The sequence below is a fragment of the Syzygium oleosum genome, unplaced genomic scaffold, assembly GCF_021117445.2.
Source record: "Syzygium oleosum isolate NSW1041296 unplaced genomic scaffold, Sole_v2.1 Sole_v2.16, whole genome shotgun sequence".
Classification (NCBI taxonomy): domain Eukaryota; kingdom Viridiplantae; phylum Streptophyta; class Magnoliopsida; order Myrtales; family Myrtaceae; genus Syzygium; species Syzygium oleosum.
The window spans coordinates 8,471,684-8,493,835 of record NW_026607500.1 but is presented as its reverse complement, the minus strand read 5'-3'; the positions used below and the strand labels follow the sequence as shown (position 1 = coordinate 8,493,835).

The following is a 22,152-nucleotide window of genomic DNA, read 5'->3' as shown; positions in this document are numbered from 1 at the left end:
TTGCCTTTCCGCCTTTTCTTTTGTTTTCCATCTTTCAGCTGCTGCTGCGAATGTTTGAGCCGCTTCAATATGGGGGTGAAGTTATTGGATTGGTACGTGAAGATCGTGGTCTTCCCAGCTCTCGTCGGAGGCTCCATGGACTTGTTCATGATCAAGAACGGCTTTGCTGTGAGAACCCTCCATTTCTTTTTCGTTCCTTTTTTTGCCTGTTCCTACAATTTTTTGTTTCAACTTTTTCCGCTTCTTTGTTGGGTAGCTCGTACCCAAAAAAATGGTGCGACATGACTCCAAAATCAAAAAGTTTTAGGCACTATTAAGCAGTTGAAATCATTTTTATCTAATAGACCTTGCCTTAAAGCTTGCGAGCAATGTTAGTGCGGCAGCTATTGTGTTTTAGTCAAATGGGAGCAGATGTTACGGTGATGGGTCGTGTTCAAATTTGTCTCTCTTCGAATGAGAAAACCATCATTTAGTCAGTTGCTTTATGGTTGAAGTTGGGGATAGGATATAAATTCATGATTTCAGTGGTATGTCTCTGTCGCTAGCTTGTGAAAGAGGAGGGGAGGGCTTTGATTTGGACTGTCTATTATGGGGATGATCTGAACGTTCTTGCTGTTCTACATGAGAAGCATAATGCTAAAAAAATGTTGTCTCGGATGATGAATGGCAATGCCAATGAATGCGAAGCATTCCGCTGTCTGTGGAGAACGAATAGTTTATGCGACTAACATCAGTTCATTGATGACTTCTGTGGGAGAAACTTCTGAAAATAGTTTTGGAGATAATGGTTTAAAACTGAACTTACAACAGTGATGCACGTCTCAAGAGAGCATCGAGCAGATCGTTCTGCGGCTATTTGGTAAGGAATATGAAAGAGGTTAAATTTGGGAAGGAACGCAATGCAATGCTGTGATTTGTAGGCCTGTTATATTTGCAATTCATATGTGATCTTGCTGAAGACAGACGAGCTTTCCTCACTTGCATTTTTCTGAATGGACTCTGGTATATACAAAAGATTGGGAGAATGTTGTTTGCTTGTTTGCCTTGCCTTCATAGCTACCTATACTCTCATAAGCATCTTCATGACGGAGATTATCAGGTTCTTTCCTGTGCCATTGGTTGCTTATTTTGCTACCAAAGGGTCTGTCTTTCAAGGGATCAACCAAGGTACATCATTGAAAGTTGTATATTTTAAGAAAGATTTTGGTGCTTGTATGTTGCAGATGATAAAAGTGACTATTGGAGTTGGAGAAGTGGGCTTGGGAGAATTCGCCGGAAGCTCAGGCCGTAAGAGAAGCTCTTAATCCTTGGAGAAATCATGATGCAGAAGCAAAAAAGAATTCGTAGTGCTGCCATTGTTGAGTTCTTCCTGGTATGAACACTTTTTTTTTTTCCAACTGCTCTCATTGCACATCATAGACCTTTCTTTCAACGATGTTCTTGATGAAAAAGTCTGCTAACATTCTGAACAAATAGGTCTAAGTGGTCGAGCAATTTTGGTTAACTCCTTTTAGTTGGTGTGTAAACCATGTTTTTCATGCAGCATTTTGGCATTGAGTCTTAGTAATTCTGGCTATCAGACTCTTTGTATTATCAGCGGTCAGCCTTTCTGGCTCGCAGGCTTTTTTCAACCCTTACATTCACCCTATTTGTGTGGCTTTCTTGTTACCGGGCCAGGAGATGATCGACGGGATGATCACAACATTAGTTTCATTTGATTATGTTTCATCTTTTTGCCTTTGTACGTCGGCAAGGATTATTTAAACTCGGACGACGACTATACATGCTGATACTGTAAGCTGCATGAACGAGATGAGGATGTGATCTTCTAAACAACAGGGATCGTATTCTTGATGCTTGAACTTTATCTGCGGGAATAAGATTACGCGGCACGCATCTGCACATCGGTCGCCTCTGTCCTGGAATGAATTTAGAACATCCCGAAATGTGCCGATGCGATTTCGTCTTCAGCTGCTTGGCAATTTAATTTCCCGTTCAGCGAGTGAGATTTTCCTGTATACGGGTTGCGGACTTTTGTTTGGCATACTGCAGAAAACTCAGTATTTAGCGTTTGGTATACTCTGCTTTATCAGGTCACCAGCCTGATCTTTGGTTGACTTGTTGACTGTATTCTATCGTTTTCCATATTTGGGTTAGCATGTGCTTTTCTGACTTTGAATGAGGATCTTGGGGCGATTACTTTTGATCTATTAGACCTGGTGGACTGATCAGTATTTTGCAGAGGATTGTTGGTGAATTTGCTGTAATATTTTCTTCTTCTTCTTATTCTTTTTGGTAGCCACATTTGACAATCTACATAAGTTCAAGAGGACCAAAAAGTTAGAAATTCCCAAAGTTTTCAACCGACGCGGGAATTGATGCTGATGCAATCGATTAAGTGAGATGCATGTATAAATGAGTTTGTCTGAAAGTCCCCACCTTGCTCTCCTTCCGCCAAATCTTCTCTCTATTCGTTGTTGCGATTGCAGTAGTTTGATAATCCGAGGGCCGGTTTTTTTCCTCGTATTGGGAATTCGCCGGTTAACTAGAAATGGTTATATCGAGCGTTTGGGCTTGTGTAGGCGCGATCTCGACAAATGCTAGAGACCTATTGATTATATATCACAAAGATCTTGTTAACGAATAGTGCCTGCACCCGTTCAAACACGACAATGTAGTCTTGTCGTAATTGCCGAGGCTTGTGATGGTGTCAATGTGGGAAAGGGTCAAGGTCTGGGTTGTCGCGTTAAAAGTGTCCCCTTATCGTGGTGCATCAACATCACTGTATAAGAATGGGTGTGTTTTACCCGCGGTCGAAGCTAATTCTTGTTAAACGTCGTATAAACGTTTCCTTGGGGACTCTCGGTAATCCGACCCGGAAGCTGGTTCGGGTACGAAAGATATTTTCGGGTTTTTTTTTTTATTTTCGCGTAAAATAAAACGATTCTACCGAAAACATTTTCACGCGGGAAAAGATATAGATTCTAGACATAACATTAGTAAATTCATACCTATTAATGAGGTTTATTTTTTTGGGTTAATACCACAAAAAAATTTCAAACTGGTAGATCTGTGATGAATTTATCCAGAACTATTCTTTTGATCACGAAAAACCCCCCAAACTGGTACATCTTTGATAATTTTATCCCGAAATATTTTTTTGATCACCAAAAACCCCGTACGGGTACGCCTGTGACAATTTTACCCCGAACTAATTTTTTGACCACCAAAAACCCTAAACTGGTACACCTGTGACAAATTTACCCTTCGTGAGTTTCTGTTAAATTTTACTGTCAATTTGCTAAGTTTGATGATACGTGATAGTTGACGGGCGTACTAGTTGGGGGTTTTACTCCTTTGTTTGTCACAAGTTTATCAATTCGTAGTTTTTCGTGATATTAATCCAATTTAACGGATACCAACGGATAATAAATTTATCACAAATGTATCAGTTTGGGATTTTTTGTGGTCAAAAAATTAGTTCGGTGTAAAATTGTCACAAGTGTAACAGTGTGGGGTTTTTTATTATCAAAAAATTAGTTCGGGGTAAAATTGCCACAGGTGTACCAGTTTGGGCTTTTCCGTGGTATTAACCCTAATTTTTTTTGGTCCTCTAAATTTCATTATCATTAGATCAAGTCGATCCCATTTCAATAATTTGTGAGACTTACATTGGGTCGTGCTACAAATTCTGTACACATTTTACATTACAATTCGTACGGTCTACCGCGCCACCCGCTGGTGAAACCTGCACAATATATTCGCTTATGTTTTTCTCATATGAGCGAGCTCATCATTTCACAGCTAGACCAAAATTTGCCAAAAATTCGCCTACTCAAATGTCTGTCTTGGTCAGGCCGAAAAAAAAAAAAATCCGTCTTACAACTTTAACACGCATGACTCACATGCAAAATTTTTATTTTTATGTTCATGCGTGACTCACATGTCTTGGTTGACGCCAAATTCTAGTTTTGACTCGATATATATATTAGATAATGACTAATTCTAGTTTTATTTAGTTGTTTTGGGCCAACACCCATTTTTTCTCAATGTCAATTTTTTTGTCGGATTGTAACGGAAGTGATTTGTATGATTTGATTCTTCTTTTTTCCCCCAACAAGATGAGGTCGTTATTTTCTTTTTATGTTTATATAAAGTGATCTTTATTTTCAAAAAAAATTGGTCCTATAATCAAATGTTGCAACTGTCATAACTATTTTACACGAAATACTAAACACTTAAGAAATTGCTCACGATATAGCATGTCATATATTTTGAGGGTTTTTTTTTTTTAATTTTATGTTTTCAAGTATTTGAAGAGAGTAAAAAGAAAAAAAAAATCAGAGAATAAATGTTAACAAACGGACGAACACATTTATAAAAACTTAAGCTTCTCTCGTTTAAGCTCTCAATGCATTTTTTCCTTTTTTTTACCTTGTCTAATGTTAAATTGAATTTCTATAATTTAGAGCAATGTCATTACTCATCTACTTTAAAAATTGAATTTTTATAATGTAAAGCGATGTGTTTACTTATTTAATTTAAATAGGTTTCATATTGTCGTTAATGGTAAAAGGAATCCGTCGGACAAAATCGCCAATTACACAAATAATCATGGAAAACTTGGAGTATTTAATCGACACAAATAAAATGTTCGAGGGACCAATCTGAAAATTTACAAAAGTTAAGAGGACCAAAAATCGGAATTTCGCAAAAGTTTTCCAACGGACCCGATGCCCTACATAAGAAGATTTTCCCGTTGGATTCTTCCTCCCTCCCTCCTCCTCTGCAACTTCAAACTTCATCATCTCTCCCTTCCTCTCTTCTCCCTTCCTCTGTCTCTGTCTCTCTCTGTCTCTGTAGCTCGCTCGAAGGAACCCGTCAAGAAACCCACCGAGGAACCCCAGGAAAACCCACGAAAGGTCTCTCTCAGAGAACCCAGATTCCTGCAAATCTTTGCACCCGCGCGGCTCTCTCTCTCTCTCTCTCTCAGTAGCTCGCTCGAAGAAACCCCAGAAGAAACCCACGAAAGTTCTCTCTCAGAGAACCCAGATTCTTGCAAATCTTTGCACCCAGATTGTCTCTCTCTCTAGCTCGCTCGAAGGAACCTCAGAGAAAAACCCACCATCTCTCTCGCTCCGAGAAACCCCAGAAGAAACCCACAAAGCTCTTTCTCAGAGAACCAAAATTTCCTGCAAATCTTTGAACCCGTGCGGCTCTCTCTATCTCTCTGAGTGAAAGTAATTTGCGAAAACACATCGTCAATGGGTAAGCGTCGGCGAACAGAAATCGCCAAGATCGCCGATCCGGCCAAGCGGCTTGTGACGTACTCGAAAAGGCGCAAGGGCCTCTTCAAGAAGGCCTCCGATCTCTGCACGCTCTGCGGCGCTCGTGTTGCCGTCATTGTCTTCTCCCCGGCTGGCAAGCTCTGTTCCTTCGGCGACCCCTCCGCTGAGGAGGTAATATCGGAGTACATTTGTGGCGGTAGCGGTGTGGCGCCGCCGATGGGTCTGGCCGAGTGGCTGGAGTGGATTGAGAGCGAGTGGGAATCTAGCGCGACTGAGGAGGACGTGGAGTCCCTGATCGCGAAGTATGAGGCAGCTCGTGATCTTGTGCGCAAAAGGTTGGAAGATCTGGAGAAGAATTCATCTGTAAACATTAGTGCCAGTGCCGATTCCGGAACAGGGGTTGGTTGTAATTCCGAAAATTTGAGCGATCAAGAGATAGATTTGGTTTTGGAGGGTTTTAAAGCTCGTTGCCCGGCTCTCTTTGAGGATTGCCTCTGCGACGGTGATGGACACACTTTCTTGACTTCGCCAGAGAAGTCAGCTGCCGCCGGAGGAAGTTTGGGAGTGGACTCCACCGCTACGCACTCTGATCTTGAGGGTTGCGGAATTAATCCGGACGACATTCTTAATCTGTTTGGGGACTGCGTAGGTGACGGTGACCACAACAATATGTTGACTTTGCCGGAAAACTCGGCCATCTCGGGAGACGAGTCAATGCTCTGCGAACTTGAGGAATGCACATTTGATCCTGACGAATTTCTTAGTCTATTCAAGAACTGTGGCGGTGACAATGGAAGTGACTGTTTCTTGACTTTGCCGGAAAACTCGGCCAACGGCGGTGGAAGCTCAGGAGAGGAGGTCATGCTCTACGACCTTCACGAATGTGGGTTTAATCCCGACGAATTTCTTTGCCTCGAAGAGGACTTCGTCGGTGAGGCTAACCGTGACAATTTCTCGACTTTGCCGGAGAACTCGGCCATCGGCGGGGAAATCTTGAGGGCTGGAAATGATGCCGACCACTTTCTTACACTTGAAGACCTAGATGTTCCTCTATGATGCAAATGTGAATATGTTTGGTTTCTCTTGTAAAACTGCATTGTACATAACACAATCTCTTTTTCGAGTTCACTGGTTTAATGGCATTGGCTCTTTCTATTTGTTTCTTTTTCAATTCCTTGGTCAATGGAATTCAGACTTGTCCTTGAAGCTCAGTAGTACAATGTTGTATCCAATTTCATTATATACATGTTAATAAAACCATGGCTCTGTTGAATCTTTATGGCAACTCCTCTGTTTATGTTGTATGGCTAGTCCCTGGTGTTGCGATGCTTAGGGTGCGTGTTCACTGTTCCGTGGATTTGTGGTCAAAAGTGTTGCTTCTTTAGTGCTTTAATGACACTACCTCGGATGCTGTCATTTTATTTCACTGCAGAAAGGAATAAACCAAAAGGGTAAGCGTGACTGGTTAATATTAGGTGGGCAAGATGATAAGATTAGCTAATCATGGAGTTGAATTGAGTCCCCAGTATTTGATCTTGCCACAAGCTTCTCGACGGTGTGGACGTCTCAAGAGAACACTGAACGTATTGTTCTGCAGCTATTTCGTAAGGAATATGAAAGAGGTTAAATTTGTGAAGGAACAGAATTGAATGTAGTGATTTGTAGGCCTGTATATTTGCAGTTCATTTGTGATCTTGCTGAAGACAAACGAGCTTTCCTAACTTGCATCTTTCTGAATGGACTTTGGTATAGACAAAAGATTGGGAGGATGTTGTTTGCTTGCCTTGCCTTCACTACCTATACTCTCATAAGCATCTTAGGCTCTGTTCCTTGTGCCATTGGTTGCTTATTTTGCCACCAAAGGGTCTGTCTCTGGAGTGACCAAGTTCTACCAATAGAAGTATGATATTTTAAGAAAGATTATGGTGCTTGTATGTTGCAGATGACAAAGTGGCTGTATTGGAGTCGGAGAAGTGGGCTTGGGAGAATTCGTTTGCTCAGGCTGTAAGAGAAGCTCTCAATCCTTAGAGAAATCCTGATGCAGAAGCAAAAACGAATTCATAGTACCGCATTGTTGAGTTATTCCTGGTACGATTTTTTTCTCAAATTGCTCTCGTTGCCCAACAATTGAACTTTCTGTAAAACCGTGCTCTTGATGAAGAAGTCTGATAAAAGATTATGGTGCTGCTATGATAAAATTCCTTGAGATATGAAGTCATGAATCCAGAGAAAAAAGAAGAAATAGAATGAACATTCCTGTGCAAAACAACTAAGATAGGAAAATGATGATAGCAACTGGTTCAGGTTTCTTATACAAAGAGTGAACGGGATAACCTCTTTCGTAGAGGGAAAAAGATGGTACCGAGTGTAGAGGGAACAGATGGTACAGAGTGCTTAATTTTCCTTTTATCTCTACATAAACTCGTGAAATTTTAAAAATCACAAGTTAAGTGACTTATGTCCACTTGGCTCTACTATAAATCTAGGAACAAAAAGAGAATAAATACGCTGCTATTTAACATTGGAAGAATCTGTTACAGGATGTTGCTTGTGGGCAGCAAAAGAAACAAATCTCACAGTTACCATATTTCGTCCTGGAACCGATGGTGACCCCTAGATACGGCAGCATGAAGTGAACTTTTCTGCAAAAAGCATAATCAACCACTTTGGCATCCAATTTAATTAGCTGGTACTTACCAAAATGACCCAATAACTCAGCACCGTCAATTCTTGTTGAAACAAGGAAGAAAATCTAGATGTTCCTCTATGATGTAAATGTGAATATATGCGGTTTTTCTTGTAAACCTGCATTGCACAGAATACAATGTCTTTTTCCAGTTGACTGGTTTAATGGCACTGTCTCTCTCTATTTCTTTCTTTTTCACTTCCTAGAACGGTGGAATTCAATCATTTTATACATGTTAATAAAACCATGGCTCCGATGAATCTTTATGGCGACTCCTCTGTTTATGCTGTACGTATGGTGTACAGACTACATAAGTATACTGTTGTACACTTTTATGTAATATCTCAATGGTATGTGCAATGTGCAAGGTGAAAGTCCAAATTTTTTGGGTAAATTACTGTAAAGTACTCTCGGTGTTGGCTGAATCCCTTGTATTCACTTGGACTGCCCCTGTCCGAGATTGCTGAACCGAAAAATAAGTAAAAAAAACATGACTTGTCTAGTCTACATTTTCAATTTGCATATTGTAATTCGATGCAATTAGTTTCCATAAAGGAACGCATAGCTACTTGTGGTCTCACATAATAAGGTGGAAAGCTTTTCCAAACTAGATGAGTTGAAGCAGGAACATTGTCATCTGTATTTGCATTTGTTGTGGCCTTTGATATGCATAACTTACTTTTATGATGCTTTCTGATAAGTTTTGTGTTCACTTATGGTTCTGTTGGCTGACCCCAGTTTCTGTTCCCTTTTCGGATTCGAAATTAGAGAGGAAAGAAGAATTTGGTACGAGAGGTTCAACGACTGCAATGGGAAGAGGGCCTTGAGGCTATTGATCCTCAGGCTTATTTCGCCGCAAATGGTACCTCATGAAAGTCCATTAGATATGATCATGATTGAAATCCCGAAACACTTGATATTCAATATAGCCTTAGTAAATGGTTAAATGAATGAAAGTATATTCAATAACATTGCAGATGCTTCGCTGGATAGCGAAAGTTGAACCGTCGCTTCGTCCTTCCTAAGTTGCATTGGTGGATAATCCCGCTAATCCTGACATTAGTTCTGAATCTACAATGCAGCTTATTGACGGGGACAGGAAAGTAGATGCCAATCCCTGGAACTGCACCGATGTTGAAGTGCTTCTCTTTTGTGCTCAGTAGATGCTATGCAGGACTGATTAGACGCTATCGTGCTACGAATTGGCTAGTCCCTGGAGTTGCGATGCATAGGGTGCTTGTTCAACGTTCTGTGCATTTGTGGTCGGAAGTGTTGCTTCCTTAGTGCTTTAATGAAACTACCTCAGATGCAGGGTAAGTGTGACCGGTGAATATTAGGAGGGCAAGATTTTGCAAGATAAGATTAGCTGATCATGGAGTTGAAGTGAGTCCCCAGCATTTGATCTTGCCACGGGCTTCTGGATTTGACCGAGTTCAAGAATCTCCACTTCCAAGCACGAGGTGTTTCCAGATTGATCAGAGGCTCCATAACAGACAAGCTATCACCTTCAAGATAGACAGACACTGTGCTTGCTAGTTGCTAAGAAGTGGTCATCGGATTTTGCGAAACTCGAGCAGTTCTGGGATAGTCGAGCTCGACAGAGAATGTCGTTGACCAGCGGAAATTCTCCTAGAAGAGCTTATGCATGCCGGGTCAAGCTTTTTCCGTACGGGTTCTTCTCTTCGAAGGTTTGATTCCTAGTCATCCACAGCATGACATGCAGCAGACTCACCCAGGATGAAGTTCTTGTGCTCCCGTTAGACTCTGTAATAAGCATCAGCCCTCGTTCATGCAAGGAAAAAACAAAAGAAAAGATTGCATACAGATGCCACGAGCTGCACTATAACTGGCCGAAGGCCCAAGTTCTTGGACCCAACAGCTAAAAAAGCTTTCTTTTAAGGAAATGGTCGGGCTGTGTGGGCCCGGCACTCACAAACTTTCCTCTTCCTTTTCGCCTTTTCTTTCGTTTTCCATCTTTCAGCCGCTGCCGCGGACACGCTTGAGCAAGCTTCGATATGGGGGTGAAGTTTCTGGATTGGTACGTGAAGATCGCGGTCTTCTCAGCTCTCGTCGGCGGCTCCATGGAGTCGTTCATGAGCAAGACCGGCTTCTGTGTGAGGACCCTCCTTTTCTTTTTAGTTCCTTCTTTGCCTGTTCCTGCAATTCTTTGTTTTAACTTTTTCCGCTTCTTTGTTGGGTAGCTCGTAGCCAAAAAGATGGCGCGACAATGACTCCGAAATCGGCAGTTTTAGGCACTATCAAGCAGTTGAAATCAATTTTATCTAAAAAAAAACCTTGCTTTAAAGCTTTCGAGCGATGTTAGTGCGGCAGCTATTGTGTTTAGTCGAATGGGAGCAGAATTTACGGTGATGGGTCGTGTTCGAGTTTGTCTCTCTTCGGATGAAGAAGGCACCATTTAGCCGGTTGCTTTGTGGATGAAGTTAGGGGTAGGATGGAAATTCATGATTTCAGTGGTATGTCTCTGTTGCTAGCTTGTGAAAGAGGAGGAAGGCTTTGATTTGGATGGTCTATTAATGCAATGAACTGAACGTTCTCGCTGTTCTGCATGAGGAGCATCATGTGAAAAAATGTTGTCTCGGATGATGAATGGCAATGCCAATGAATGCGAAGCGTGTTCCGCTGTCTGTGGAGAAAGGATAGTTTATGCAACTAATATCTGTTCATAGATGACTTCTGTAGCAGAAACTTCTGAAAAATAGTTTGGGAGATAGTGGTTTTAAAACTGAATTTACGACAGTGATGCATGTCTCAAGAGAACATTGAGCTGATTGTTCTGCGGCTATTCCGTAAGGAACATGAAAGAGGTTTAAATTTGTGAAGGAACGCAATTGAATGCGGTGATTTGTAGGTCTGTGTATTTGCAATTCATTTGTGAGCTTGTTGAAGACAGATGAGCTATCCTCACTTACATCTTTCTGAATGGACTTTGGTATAGACAAAAGATTGGGAGGATGTTGTTTGCTTGCCTTGCCTTCAGAACTACCTATACTCTCATAAGCATCTTAGGTTCTTTCCTGTGCCATTGGTTGCTGATTTTGCTACCAAAGGGTCTGTCTTTCAAGGGATCGACCAAGTTCCATCAATTAAGGGATGATATTTTAAGAAAAATTTTGGTGCTTCAATGTTGCAGATGATAAAGTGACTGTATTGGAGTCGGAGAAGCGGGCTTGGGAGAATTCCCCAGAAGCTCAGGCTGTTAGAGAAGCTCTTAATCCTTGGACGAATCATGATGCAGAAGCAAAACAGAATTCATAGTGCTGCCATTATTGAGTTATTCCTGGTATGATCTTTTATTTTTCCGACCGCTCTCATTGCACATCACTAGACCTTTCTTTCAATGATGTTCTTGATGAAAAAGTCCGATAACATTCAGAACAAATAGGTCTAAGTGGTCGAGCAATTTTGGTTTACTCCTTTTAGTTAAGTGTGTAAACCATGTTCTTCATGCAACATTATGGCCGTGGGTCTTAATAGTTCTGGCTGTTAGACTTTGTGTATTATCAGTGGTCAGCCTTTCTGGCTCGCAAGCTTATTTCGACCCTTACATTTGCCCATTTTGTGGCTTTCTTGTTAATAGAGCCGAGGGACGATCGACAGGATGATCACAACATCAGTTTCATTCGATTATGTTTAATCTTTTTGCCTTTATACGTTGGCAAAGAGTATTTCAATTCGGACAACTATACATGCTGATACTGTAAGCTGCGTGAGCGAGATGAGGATGTGAACTTCTGAACAACAAGGATCTTATTCTTGATGCTTGAACTGTGTCTGCAGGAAGATGAATTCAAAATTACGCCGGACGCATCTGCACATCGGTCGCCTCTGTCCTGGAATGAATTCAGAACATCCCGAAATGTGCTGATGCGATTTCGTCTTCGGCTGCTTGGCAACTAATTTCCCCGTCCGGCGAGCGAGATTTTCCTGTACGCGGGTTCTGGCAATTTATATGTTTCTCTCGGCACTGCTCTTTATGTACTTCCCTCGTCATCATCCAGTGGACTTCACATTCTCTTTGGCATACTGCAGAAATCTCAGTAGCTATCATTTTTGCTTGTCCTCTTTGATCAGCAATGCGATCAGGTGATATCCTATGGCCAGTCGTCCTCGTACCGGACCCCGTGGATGAGCTGCAACATGGTTGTGTCGAGTGGTCGGACTCGTGTAGGCACGATTCCAACGACGCGAAGGACCTAACAAATCAATCACATCTTCAGAACTTGTGAGGCTTATACCTCGAAATCCCGTATAGCTTTTGCATCGTGATTCGTACGGTCCGCCACATCACCCGTTGATCGAACTTGTAACGTGTTCTCTTTTGGGTATCTCATATGAGCTCATGACTTCACTGCTGCTGGTCCAAATTAGCTAGAAACTCGCCCGATCAAATACTTATATATCTTCTTCTGACCCAAAAAAAGAAAATTTTACTTATATCTTCTCTGTTATGCAGGGCTTGCGGGGAGATCATACTGGATGGGGTTCGTAGTCGTCTCGGGTTTCATTTACTTCCTCAATGGATCTCGGCATCGATTCCGTGTAGGGTCTAAGGATCCGGCGGTCGAGATTTGTCGAGCTCGTAGATACATTCCATTCTTCTATGCGCCGAAATCCTATTGGGTTTAAAACATATAATTTAAATTTTGTGATTGGTCCGACTACCGTACTCGCGCTTTCATATTAGGTAATTTGGAGAATTTACTGTAATTTTTTTTCTTCTTCTTAATTTTTTTTTTAGGTATCCACACACTCGACAATCTACATAAGTTTAAGAGGACCAAAATTTAGAAAATCATCGATGCTGATGTGATCGATTAAGCGAGATGCAATGTATATAAATGAGATTTATTAGGATAAATCAATCGTTCGGACAAGACAACGTCGTCGTTTCTCACGACAAGAACAGAAAACGCAAACGGACAGAAAACGCCGTCGTTTTTGCGCGTGTTGCATTCGCAGCATGCCATAGAGTATTTCTTCTCTCGTACGCCGCCAAGGCTTGTCTCTCTCTCTCTCTTCTGCGCTGCTTCCTGCTGCTGCTTCCAGCAGCCGCCCCACCCTCCCCTCTCGTTCTCCCATTTCAAACTTGCACGCCCATCTCTCTCTTTCTCTCTCTGGGTGTGTTCGTGGGTCGTGGGTCGTGGTGGGTGTGGAGGGGAGAGAGAGAGAGAGAGAGAGGATGGGGGCGGGCCGAGAGGCGTCGATCTCGCTGGACGGCGTGCGGGACAAGAACGTGATGCAGCTCAAGAAGCTCAACACCGCCCTCTTCCCCGTCCGCTACAACGACAAGTACTACGCCGACGCCATCATCTCCGGCGACTTCACCAAGCTCGGTCTCTCCCTCTTACCTTTCTCTGGGTCTCCGTTCTTTCGTGCTCCCGAATCGCCTCGTTGCTCGCGGTGACGTGCCCCGTGGCAGGGCCGCCACCGGCGGCTGCGGTTTCCGTGCCGTCTCGCGGGGCTCTCTCGTCGGGTCATGTTGGGGGGGTTCCTTTTTTTCGCTTTCTGAATCGATCGTCGCGTTCTGGGTTCCGGTTCTTTTTGCTCGGCTGCGCTTCGTGTGTCGGCCTGGTCCTTGCTCGCCTTTGCGCTTCGTGGGTGCGCGGGGGTTCTGCTGGTCGTTTGAGATTTTGGGTCTGGATTTTTTAAGGGTGGGGGGGTTTTGGTTTCCTTGAAGAGTGGGGAAGTGTTGAGGTGTGAGTACCCATGACGGATTCGGGCTTGCGAAGCGACTTTGGAATGTTTCTTGTCCGTCCTGTTGAGAAATGTTGTTCGTGATCGAGTTGTGTTCGAATGTTGGGGGCTGGAGTTTGATTAGAATTGCGAATCGCGAATCCCGTTCCTCGTCTTATGTCGGGGTCGATTTTGTTGGGACGAAAAGGACGTGCAAGTGCGCGTAACCCCACATAAGGCTCTGCTTTAGTTTACTCTTTTCTAGGCTACTATTGTCCATTCCACTGTCCTTGTCAATGCCATAGTCACATTTCGTGTTATGTTCTGTTATGCTGCCTCATGTTCCAGAATGTAGCCAATTGGATTGTGAAGTGTTTTTGGATTGTGATGGTTTAGCTTCCGTCTCTTGATCATTCTTGTTGTTCCCCCTTTTGCTTTTCCTCGCTTTTACATTTTCAACACTTGCTTTTGTAGCCTCAATCATGTTTGGGGTATCTGAACTTAGAAAATCCTTCGACACGCATAATTGTTGGCTGTTGAGTTTCTGTTGTGTGTTGTTTCACTATTAACTTGTTCAACTTTTCTCTTGCTCTTGTTTACAAATGTCCATTTGAAGCAATGAACTTAGCTGGGATTATTGCGTTATATTGCATCGGCTGTTCTTTGTCTGAGTTTGCATTTTATTATGTCTAGTGAAGCCATTTTATCTTATTAGATAAGGCTCATGCTTTGCCTTTTACTCATGGTATATATCCTTTTGATTCTTTTTGTTTCTGCTTTCAAGCTCTAAGATACTCTTTGTATTAAGAGAGGCATTAGTTTTGTGATTCAGTGCGAGATTTATTCTTTTTAGTTGAATTGCCGTATATGCTGTGTCCTGGTGGTCAAATGTTGCCTCATAAGCTTGTTTAATTATTGCTATACTCTGCATTATCACCTCACCATCACGATCTTTCATTAACTTGTTTACTATATGTTATTGTTTTCCATATTTGGGTTAGCATGTGCTTTTCCCACTTTGTGTGTCAATCTTGTGGCAATTAATTTTGATCTATTAAGACCTGGTGGACTGATCAGTATTTTGCATAGGAGGATGTTCTCAATATCTTGTCTGAGGTAGAAGTTCCATAAAAATCTAAGACATATATGCAGATGATCTCCATGTTTTGCTGAACAATTCATTAGGTTTTCCACTATTCACATCGGAATTAGTTCTCTTCTAAACAGAAACACAGAGTTTGTTTTTGACCATTTTGTGTGTTTCAACTTAGGCCTTGGATTTTTATGCTATAAATTTTCATCTTCAAAGATAGTATTGATACAAATTCAGATACTACATGCTTAGAGAAACATTTGTCCATGACTAGCGTCAAACATCATTTGTGCCTCATCCATTCACGGTATTTGAGGAAAAATATAACTCTAAACTGGATTGCAGTATCTTCCATAATCGTTGAGGATGTGAATTTAGGTAATTGGGTGATGATTGTGTCCATATCTAATTTAGAGATCTGATGTAGGACTCACGGTTTAACTTCTACGAAATGATTATTTCCTGAAGTTTTGATCACTACCTCTCAACATTTTAACAATGTGAAATGCTTTAATAGCTGCCATGGCATACCTTTCTGTCAGCATCTTTTTCACAAGTAGCTAGCTTAGCATAGCCATAGGACATCTCACTTAGAAGACTGCAGTTGTGCTCCTCTTAAATTTTGCCTTCAAATCCTCTCTCTCTCTCTCTCTCTCTCTCTGTGCCCATCCTGAACTAGTAGCTTACCTACAAGAGCAGTGTCATTAAGTGACATCTAACTTGTTTGCTTTGAAATATTACAGCATATTACAATGACATTTGTGTTGGATCAATTGCTTGTCGACTTGAGAAGAAGGAAGGCGGGGCATTCCGTGTATACATAATGACGCTGGGTGTTTTAGCACCATATCGTGGGCTAGGGATCGGTAAGTCTCTCTCTCTCTCTCTCTCTCTCTCTCTCTCTCTCTCATCGTATTTAGAAATCATGAGAGAACATCTTCCTTGGGGATTTGGACAAGTTAGTGTGGCGGGGGTGATTTAGAAAGGGAACATATATAGAGGGAGGATCAGGACTTGCAGGAATGTTAAGTGGAGCTCTGGATTGGTGCTTGGTGATTGAACTTGAGATGTTTCTTGCTTGTTGGCCTGTTGGGCACTTGCTTTGCTATGGTTTTTAGAGACAGAATTGGTTCACTTACTTCTCCAGTTATTTTGATATGTGTTCTTTGATTTTAGACATGCATTACTTTTCCTAGTTAATCCTTTCTGTTCTGCGACCTGTCAAAACACTGTTCGGGGCCTCTGCTGATCTAATTAGCTTGATCTTCTGCAGGTACTAGGTTGTTGAATCATGTTCTCGATCTTTGCACCAAGCCGAACATTTCAGAGATCTACTTGCACGTGCAGACTAACAATGAGGATGCCATCAACTTCTATAAGAAGTTTGGATTTGAAATTACAGACACAATCCAGAATTATTACACAAACATTAGTCCACCAGACTGCTATGTCCTCACCAAGTTTGTTTCTCAGCCCCAAGCAAAGAAATGACAGATTCGCGGATTGGTTGGTTCTTGAAGTTGGAGATCATGGTCATTGTGCCATATTAGTTTACAACAGTGTCACTGGGGACTCTCTCTCTCTCTCTCTCTCTTCATATTCTTGATTCAATTACTCAGAAACTTTTAAGTTACATCTGATGCATTGCTGATAAACTGAGTTACTCTTGTAACCTTCTTTTTTTGTTACAAAGAGAGAAAACTAAATACTCTCTCTATTACATGAAGGGCTGCCTAGAAACATGGAACTTTGTTCGAGAAAGATGGAACTTTCAACTTTGTTACGTTCTTCGGCCTCAGTTTGAATGGACAAGCGATTTTGTACATCAGGATCTGGCCTTTTGAATCTAGTAGCTGGCTGGCTCTTTTATCTCTTTGTGACTAATATCTTGTGCTATTGGATGGATAACTGTCCTGTAGCTTGAATGTCACCCGCCACATCCAAAAGTTGATTTTTCCTTTCTTCTTTTGAATTGTCGTCGTATCTTTATTTGATGCTGGCAAAAATTTCCTGAAGATGGAATGGTGAACGTGCTGAAATTATTCTGAATTTCCACCTTTATGGGTGATCGCAAGGGATGCCGAGGAAGCTCTTCAAATTGCAGGGCCTCTGTTAAGTTTCATGTGGAATATGATATACATTGTTGTTCTTTCGCTAGGATAACTGCTGGTGGTTTATCTGATGGGGCAACAGTTGACCGAACAATTTTTGATGAATCAATAAGGAGCTTGCCATTCTCCACCTATAGTTTTCCTTTTTCCCCAATCCATTCATCAATTGTAAGAATGGATTTTACTACCAAATGGTTTTTAGCTGGGTGCGCGGGAGAGTCGATGGACGATATCGACGTGAATGAAGAAAACCAGAAAAAGGCAAAAGCATATTGATTCTATTTTCAACGACAAGGACCACAATTGTTGACAGAGAATGCGGCCTTAGAGCAAGATTAAGTGAAAGCAAATCTGTAGACCAGACCAGAGGAACAAGTAAGGGAATCAAAGTTCATGAAAAGTCTGCACTCACAATTGAAAGCAAAAGCTAGCATTACCACTAATTGAAGGTTTTTATTTACAATCTGACCCCCGGCCAAAGCTTCTCTGACATTGGACATTCATTTTACTACTTACGTATTATGTACATATTATGAAGGCAGAGACACCGTCCATGTGTTATCTTGGAGTTATGCTTATATGTACTTTTTGTATACATCGTAGGAGGCACACCCCAATCAGTAAGCCAAACCACCAGAAAAGGCGTCTCCATCGTGAAGCAGAGACTCTGTCAGCCAATAACCGTCCCAAGAACCACCAACCCTCTGCAAGTTTAGAGCAGCAAAGAGATTAGCAGATTACTAATTTGACAAGAGGACCAATCATTCCAACAACCATAAGCGTGCCCTATAGAGTTAAGCAAGTCTGTGATTAGCAAAGTATTTAGCAGTATGAGGTAAGAGCCACTATGCAAATGTGTAACGGGCCAAAAAGAAATTATAGGCAAATCTGATCAGAGATGCCAATGATCCTCCAAAAGGCAGAAAACTAATTAGAAATGCAGATGGTTCCATTGACTTGCTTCAAGATAAGGGCCTACAGGAACTAGTTTGTGCGTTTTGCCCATGACAAACAGAGGATCCATCCGAACACTACTTGACTTATGAAATAAAAGATTCAGCATGTGGGAGGCGTCATCAGCACACACCAAGAATTACATGAAAAGCAACAATTTTTGGACCAGCATAGGTTACATGAGCACACCTGAACCAAGGTAAATTCAAATGTTTCTTCCTCTTCAGGGCGTGATCCTTGTATCCATACCCTCTGCTTAAATCGATTCTGCAGAGCGGATGTGAAACAAATTGATTACTAGTCAAGACAGAACACGGTAGCAAAACCGTAAAAACTGAAGCAAGGATGAATCTACACTAGCTTGATGAGAAACACACGGCCAATTCACTTATTGACCCTACTTGCACATTTTCACTAAAGAAAATGTGTACCTCTTTCACCAATAGGCTGCTCAAGATCTTCCTGTCTTTGTGACCAAGTAGAACTCGGTAAGTGGAATGGTGAAAGATACGCCTAAACCGCTCAAACTGAGAACGGCAAACATCAAACGGGGTCAGTGCGGACCCTTAAATATCTCAGAAACACTCTTGCATTGATGAAAAGTACATTGTCACTTGATGATAAAAGGCCATTTCATAGCATTAGTGGAGAAATTTAGTTTCACAATCTGCAACATGGAGAACTTCTTAATGCTTGAAGACTGAACTATTTATTTAACCAACATGCACCAAACCAGAAGTGGGCATTTGACCAATCGCATCACACATTTTTTCAGCATTGCACATTTTATGCAAGAATGGTCATAGAATGGCATTGACTTCCCAGATAACTTTCAAAGAGGAAACAGCATAAATTTTCAAACTTAAAATTTCTACAGTAAGGTAATGAAGAACCAGGAGGAACAATTTAGGACTTTATGCATACTCACCTGCCCCAGGTCGAAGAAGGGTCCGAAATAAGGCGACCTTTCAAAAGGATCGAAACCAGCAAACTGGGGCAACAAGAAATCACCCTTGTCAGATAACCTACCAATTTGATGTGAAACCATTCCATGAGGTATGAGATGTAGCTTACCCTGTACATAACCTCAATGCCATAATCTTGTCGGGGTTGGTCATTGTACTTCAACGCATCAAGCTGGTGCTGCACAGCTTCCTCTGCACTAAACTACAAGAAGAATCTAATCTTGATTGATGCACACTGAACAAGTGGCTCTACATTACATACTTTGCAGAAAGGAAAATTTCTCTGATAAGCACAAGACATTACATTTAGTCTTGGCCCAAAAGGTTTCTTCTTCCGAGATTCAAGCCTGCAATCCAAAACAATCCCAACTTCATGAAACGCACATATCCATTCTACCTTTCAACACAAAAGAGTCATCGGCTAATCTGGGTCAACATTTGAGCTTAAAGAAATACAATGAAGTAGAGGACCGTTGACTACTGTCACTCCCCTATGCTGATGCACATGTACATGTGCATAGACACGAGCAAGAAAATTGCCCTCAATAGTTCCCGAAGTAGTACGTTTCAATTTTAGTAGCCAAGGTGGGTATTTTCAAGACAATATGGGAAAGAAACAGGCCAGCAAGATCATAGTCATTTGTTATGCTGTCTCTCTTGGATAGTCTAGTGGCAGTTCGAACACATTGCAAACTGAATGCCAAGGAAGCTTCCTGCCCCCTTCTACTTCTCTCTCTATCCTTCTTTTTTCCTGTTAGCGAAGACATACAAGCAAGAGAAATTAACTGAAATACAGTCTTTACATGCAGGCAACCGGTAGGCCGAAAAGGAGAACAAACAGGAAGTATTTGCTCTATTGGCACTTTTATATGAAAGAACGACGATCGAGGAAATGGAGGAAAATATTTCCTGATGTCTGCGTTTATATTTCCTTTCACCAAATGAGAGGAAATGGAGGGGGGGAAGATCTTCTTCCCCCCCAGACCAGGTCTGGCAATATTTTACATGAACTGACAAGTATATCGAAGAGGCATGGGGAACTGGGAAATAGTATAAACTCATAATAAACCAATTATTTAGCACATTCAACAACAATCATAACATTTTGCAAAGACACAAATTAATAACAGGAATTCGACAGGTGAACACCAACTATCACCCCAAGCGGGACAAAATTCGCGGTCATGAAGTAGAACATTGAGCAGAACCAAATTCTAGCATTGCCCCCCCTCTCTCTTCCACATAACAAAGATCCCCGCCAAACAAGTTCAGCGATGCCAGTACAAGACACACACTACTAATTCAAAGACTATATAAGGTGCAAACCAAAACTCGAATTGGTGACCCAAACACAAATCTCTCGCACGTGAAGGCGTGCGTAACCGAATGAACATGTGCCATGAACCCAAAATCATACGCTATAGCATTTCTTGAACCACTAAGCAACTATCAAATTGGCTATATCCACCATTGATGAATCGCCGAACCAGATGTCATCAATCCTCCACTTTCAAATTCAAGAAAGACCAAGAAGCTCACAAACTCTCCGCAACGAGCCCGACCCACATATTCCCTCAGGAAAACACGGAGGATCACAGACCCTATGCACCATAGAACAACATAACGAGGGGACCTCCGCAGAAACGGGTACCAATCGGCGGAGAGGAAGTCGGGAACGTCGGCGGAGGCCCTGAAGCGCGGGCCCGCGGGGACTGCCGCCGGGTGCCGGTGGTCGCCGCTGGAGACCCTGAGCTTGGAGAAGGGGGAGAAGGGCTGCGCGGGCGGTGACGACAGGGACGAGCAAAACGACATCGCCGCCGCCTCTCTCTCTCCGGGTTTCCTGGTCGTGGGAAGAAAGGTGCGAAGCTGCTGATGAGAGCAGAGCCGTGGCGTTTCCTTGGAGATGATGGGACGGGAGCTGCGTGGGATTCGAGATCCGCCGTCGAAAGCACTCGGCGGCGGTGGATCCAACGGTTTTAACGGACAGAGTAAAGGCGTGCGCTCTTAGCAGTTGGGAGGACACAGACAAGCTCGTTTGGTCTAGTTTTTGACTTTCTTGTGACAAACGTTGTTTTACAAATGATCCTGAAATTAAGTTCGGTATACAATATCACCCTCAAACTTTTAAATTTATTCAATATAATCCTCAGACTTTAGTATAACGTATAATATCGCCCCTAAACTTTTAATTTATTCAATATGGTCAATGAACTCATTATCCCTTTTAAAAAATACAAACAAACATGCTCAAAAAATAAGAAAAAATGACACAAATGGTCCCTGGTATAACTTGCAAAATATTCATGGACCACATTAAATAGTTTTTAAACTTTGATTCAATGTGCAACAACGTCTCTAAAAATTTTTAAAGGGATAATAACACCGACAATCATATATTCTTAGGTGATTTTGATGATTCATATGTTCTTACATGATTTACAAAACAAAAGAAGGTTAAGATCCTATATTCGAGATTCAAAGAATGTAACAGTAAGAATATATGAATTATCAAGGTTTTCTCGACGTAAGCTTCTTTTGTTTTTTAAATTTTAATAAATTCTAGCTTTGTCAAAATATTTTTCACCCGGTGGATTTCTTCTGATTCCGATGGATTCCGGTGGCTTTTGAAGCTGTTCTCCGGCAGCGAAGGCCTCGTGACTCTCCTCTGTGACTCCATTAAAGGATTCCGTCTCTTGTGCAGTATAACAGCAGCGAATTCAAATCTGGATTTCTCTGTTCGTGGGTTGCTACGCTCGCCTTTGCTGGTCGTCTGAGCGTTTGGGACCAAAGCAGATGGTGCCCTCACCTACTAAGGTAATGCCCTTGTTCTGAGGTGGTGCCGTCTCTGTGATTCTGGTTTCTCTCTTGGCTAGCCGAGCGTTGGGCTGGTGTTCTGAATTTGGTAGTTCTGGAGCGATTTTGTCTGAGCTGCGTAGCTGGAGTGTTGCAATGCTGTGGTGTGCTGCTCTATATGGTTGACTAGTTAGAGGTTTGATTGTGGGTCATTGATGGAGGAGGCTAGGATTTGTATGACCGCTTCCCCTGCTGCCGAACCTGCTCAAGGCACAGATGGTAATGCTGGAACAGAACAGAGGGGGAAAATGCCTTCCCTTTCTATTCCCCCTTCTGGACAGAGTCGAAACCGTAGTAGAGGCCGTTCTAAGATTAGGAGCAGGTCCCTCAGGCGTGCCCATTTTCGAGAGTCCTCTGATCGGCCTCAACCTGACAATGCTGGAATGTCCAATGCGGTTGGACAGTTGCCCAACAAATCCCAAGGGCAGCAACCTCCTGCACCTAAAACCAGAACTTGGGCAAATGTTGCTAGAGTTTCAACCAAAGGGTATAGCCTAACTTATATACC

General features: G+C 42.1%; 5 protein-coding genes across 11 annotated transcripts in view; 3 read left to right on the top strand and 2 right to left on the bottom strand.

Moving 5' to 3' along the window:
* LOC115686175 (protein CHLOROPLAST VESICULATION) overlaps positions 1 to 22,152 on the bottom strand; it is a 47,243-nt gene that overhangs the window by 14,464 nt on the left and 10,627 nt on the right. The window lies entirely within an intron of this gene.
* On the top strand, positions 176 to 12,235 carry LOC130134558 (uncharacterized). Of its 7 annotated transcripts, XR_008818177.1 has the most exons (3): positions 176 to 1,372; positions 11,573 to 11,692; positions 11,773 to 12,235. XR_008818177.1 is itself a non-coding variant. In XM_056318812.1 (2 exons), the coding sequence occupies exons 1-2, from the start codon at positions 9,878 to 9,880 to the stop codon at positions 11,248 to 11,250; spliced, it is 336 nt and encodes a 111-aa protein (XP_056174787.1). In that variant the 5' UTR covers positions 9,823 to 9,877; the 3' UTR covers positions 11,251 to 11,566. The 7 variants fall into 7 exon arrangements, 1 of the variants encoding a protein (XP_056174787.1); XR_008818178.1 differs by lacking the exons at positions 11,573 to 11,692; positions 11,773 to 12,235 and adding an exon at positions 11,126 to 11,238; XR_008818176.1 differs by lacking the exons at positions 11,573 to 11,692; positions 11,773 to 12,235 and adding an exon at positions 1,755 to 1,870.
* LOC130140170 (agamous-like MADS-box protein AGL6) lies at positions 4,868 to 6,430 on the top strand. The gene has a single exon (XM_056318811.1). The coding sequence runs from the start codon at positions 5,265 to 5,267 to the stop codon at positions 6,342 to 6,344; it is 1,080 nt and encodes a 359-aa protein (XP_056174786.1). The 5' UTR covers positions 4,868 to 5,264; the 3' UTR covers positions 6,345 to 6,430.
* On the top strand, positions 13,042 to 16,630 carry LOC115686174 (uncharacterized). The gene is made up of 3 exons (XM_030611379.2): positions 13,042 to 13,328; positions 15,505 to 15,627; positions 16,035 to 16,630. Exons 1-3 carry the CDS (start codon positions 13,175 to 13,177, stop codon positions 16,250 to 16,252), a joined length of 495 nt encoding a protein of 164 aa, XP_030467239.2. The 5' UTR covers positions 13,042 to 13,174; the 3' UTR covers positions 16,253 to 16,630.
* Positions 17,287 to 20,777, bottom strand: LOC115686173 (uncharacterized). Its single transcript, XM_030611378.2, has 7 exons — positions 20,443 to 20,777; positions 19,096 to 19,138; positions 18,901 to 18,993; positions 18,755 to 18,817; positions 18,258 to 18,353; positions 18,016 to 18,093; positions 17,287 to 17,576 (listed from the first exon to the last, which is right to left on the bottom strand). Exons 1-7 carry the CDS (start codon positions 20,601 to 20,603, stop codon positions 17,490 to 17,492), a joined length of 621 nt encoding a protein of 206 aa, XP_030467238.1. The 5' UTR covers positions 20,604 to 20,777; the 3' UTR covers positions 17,287 to 17,489.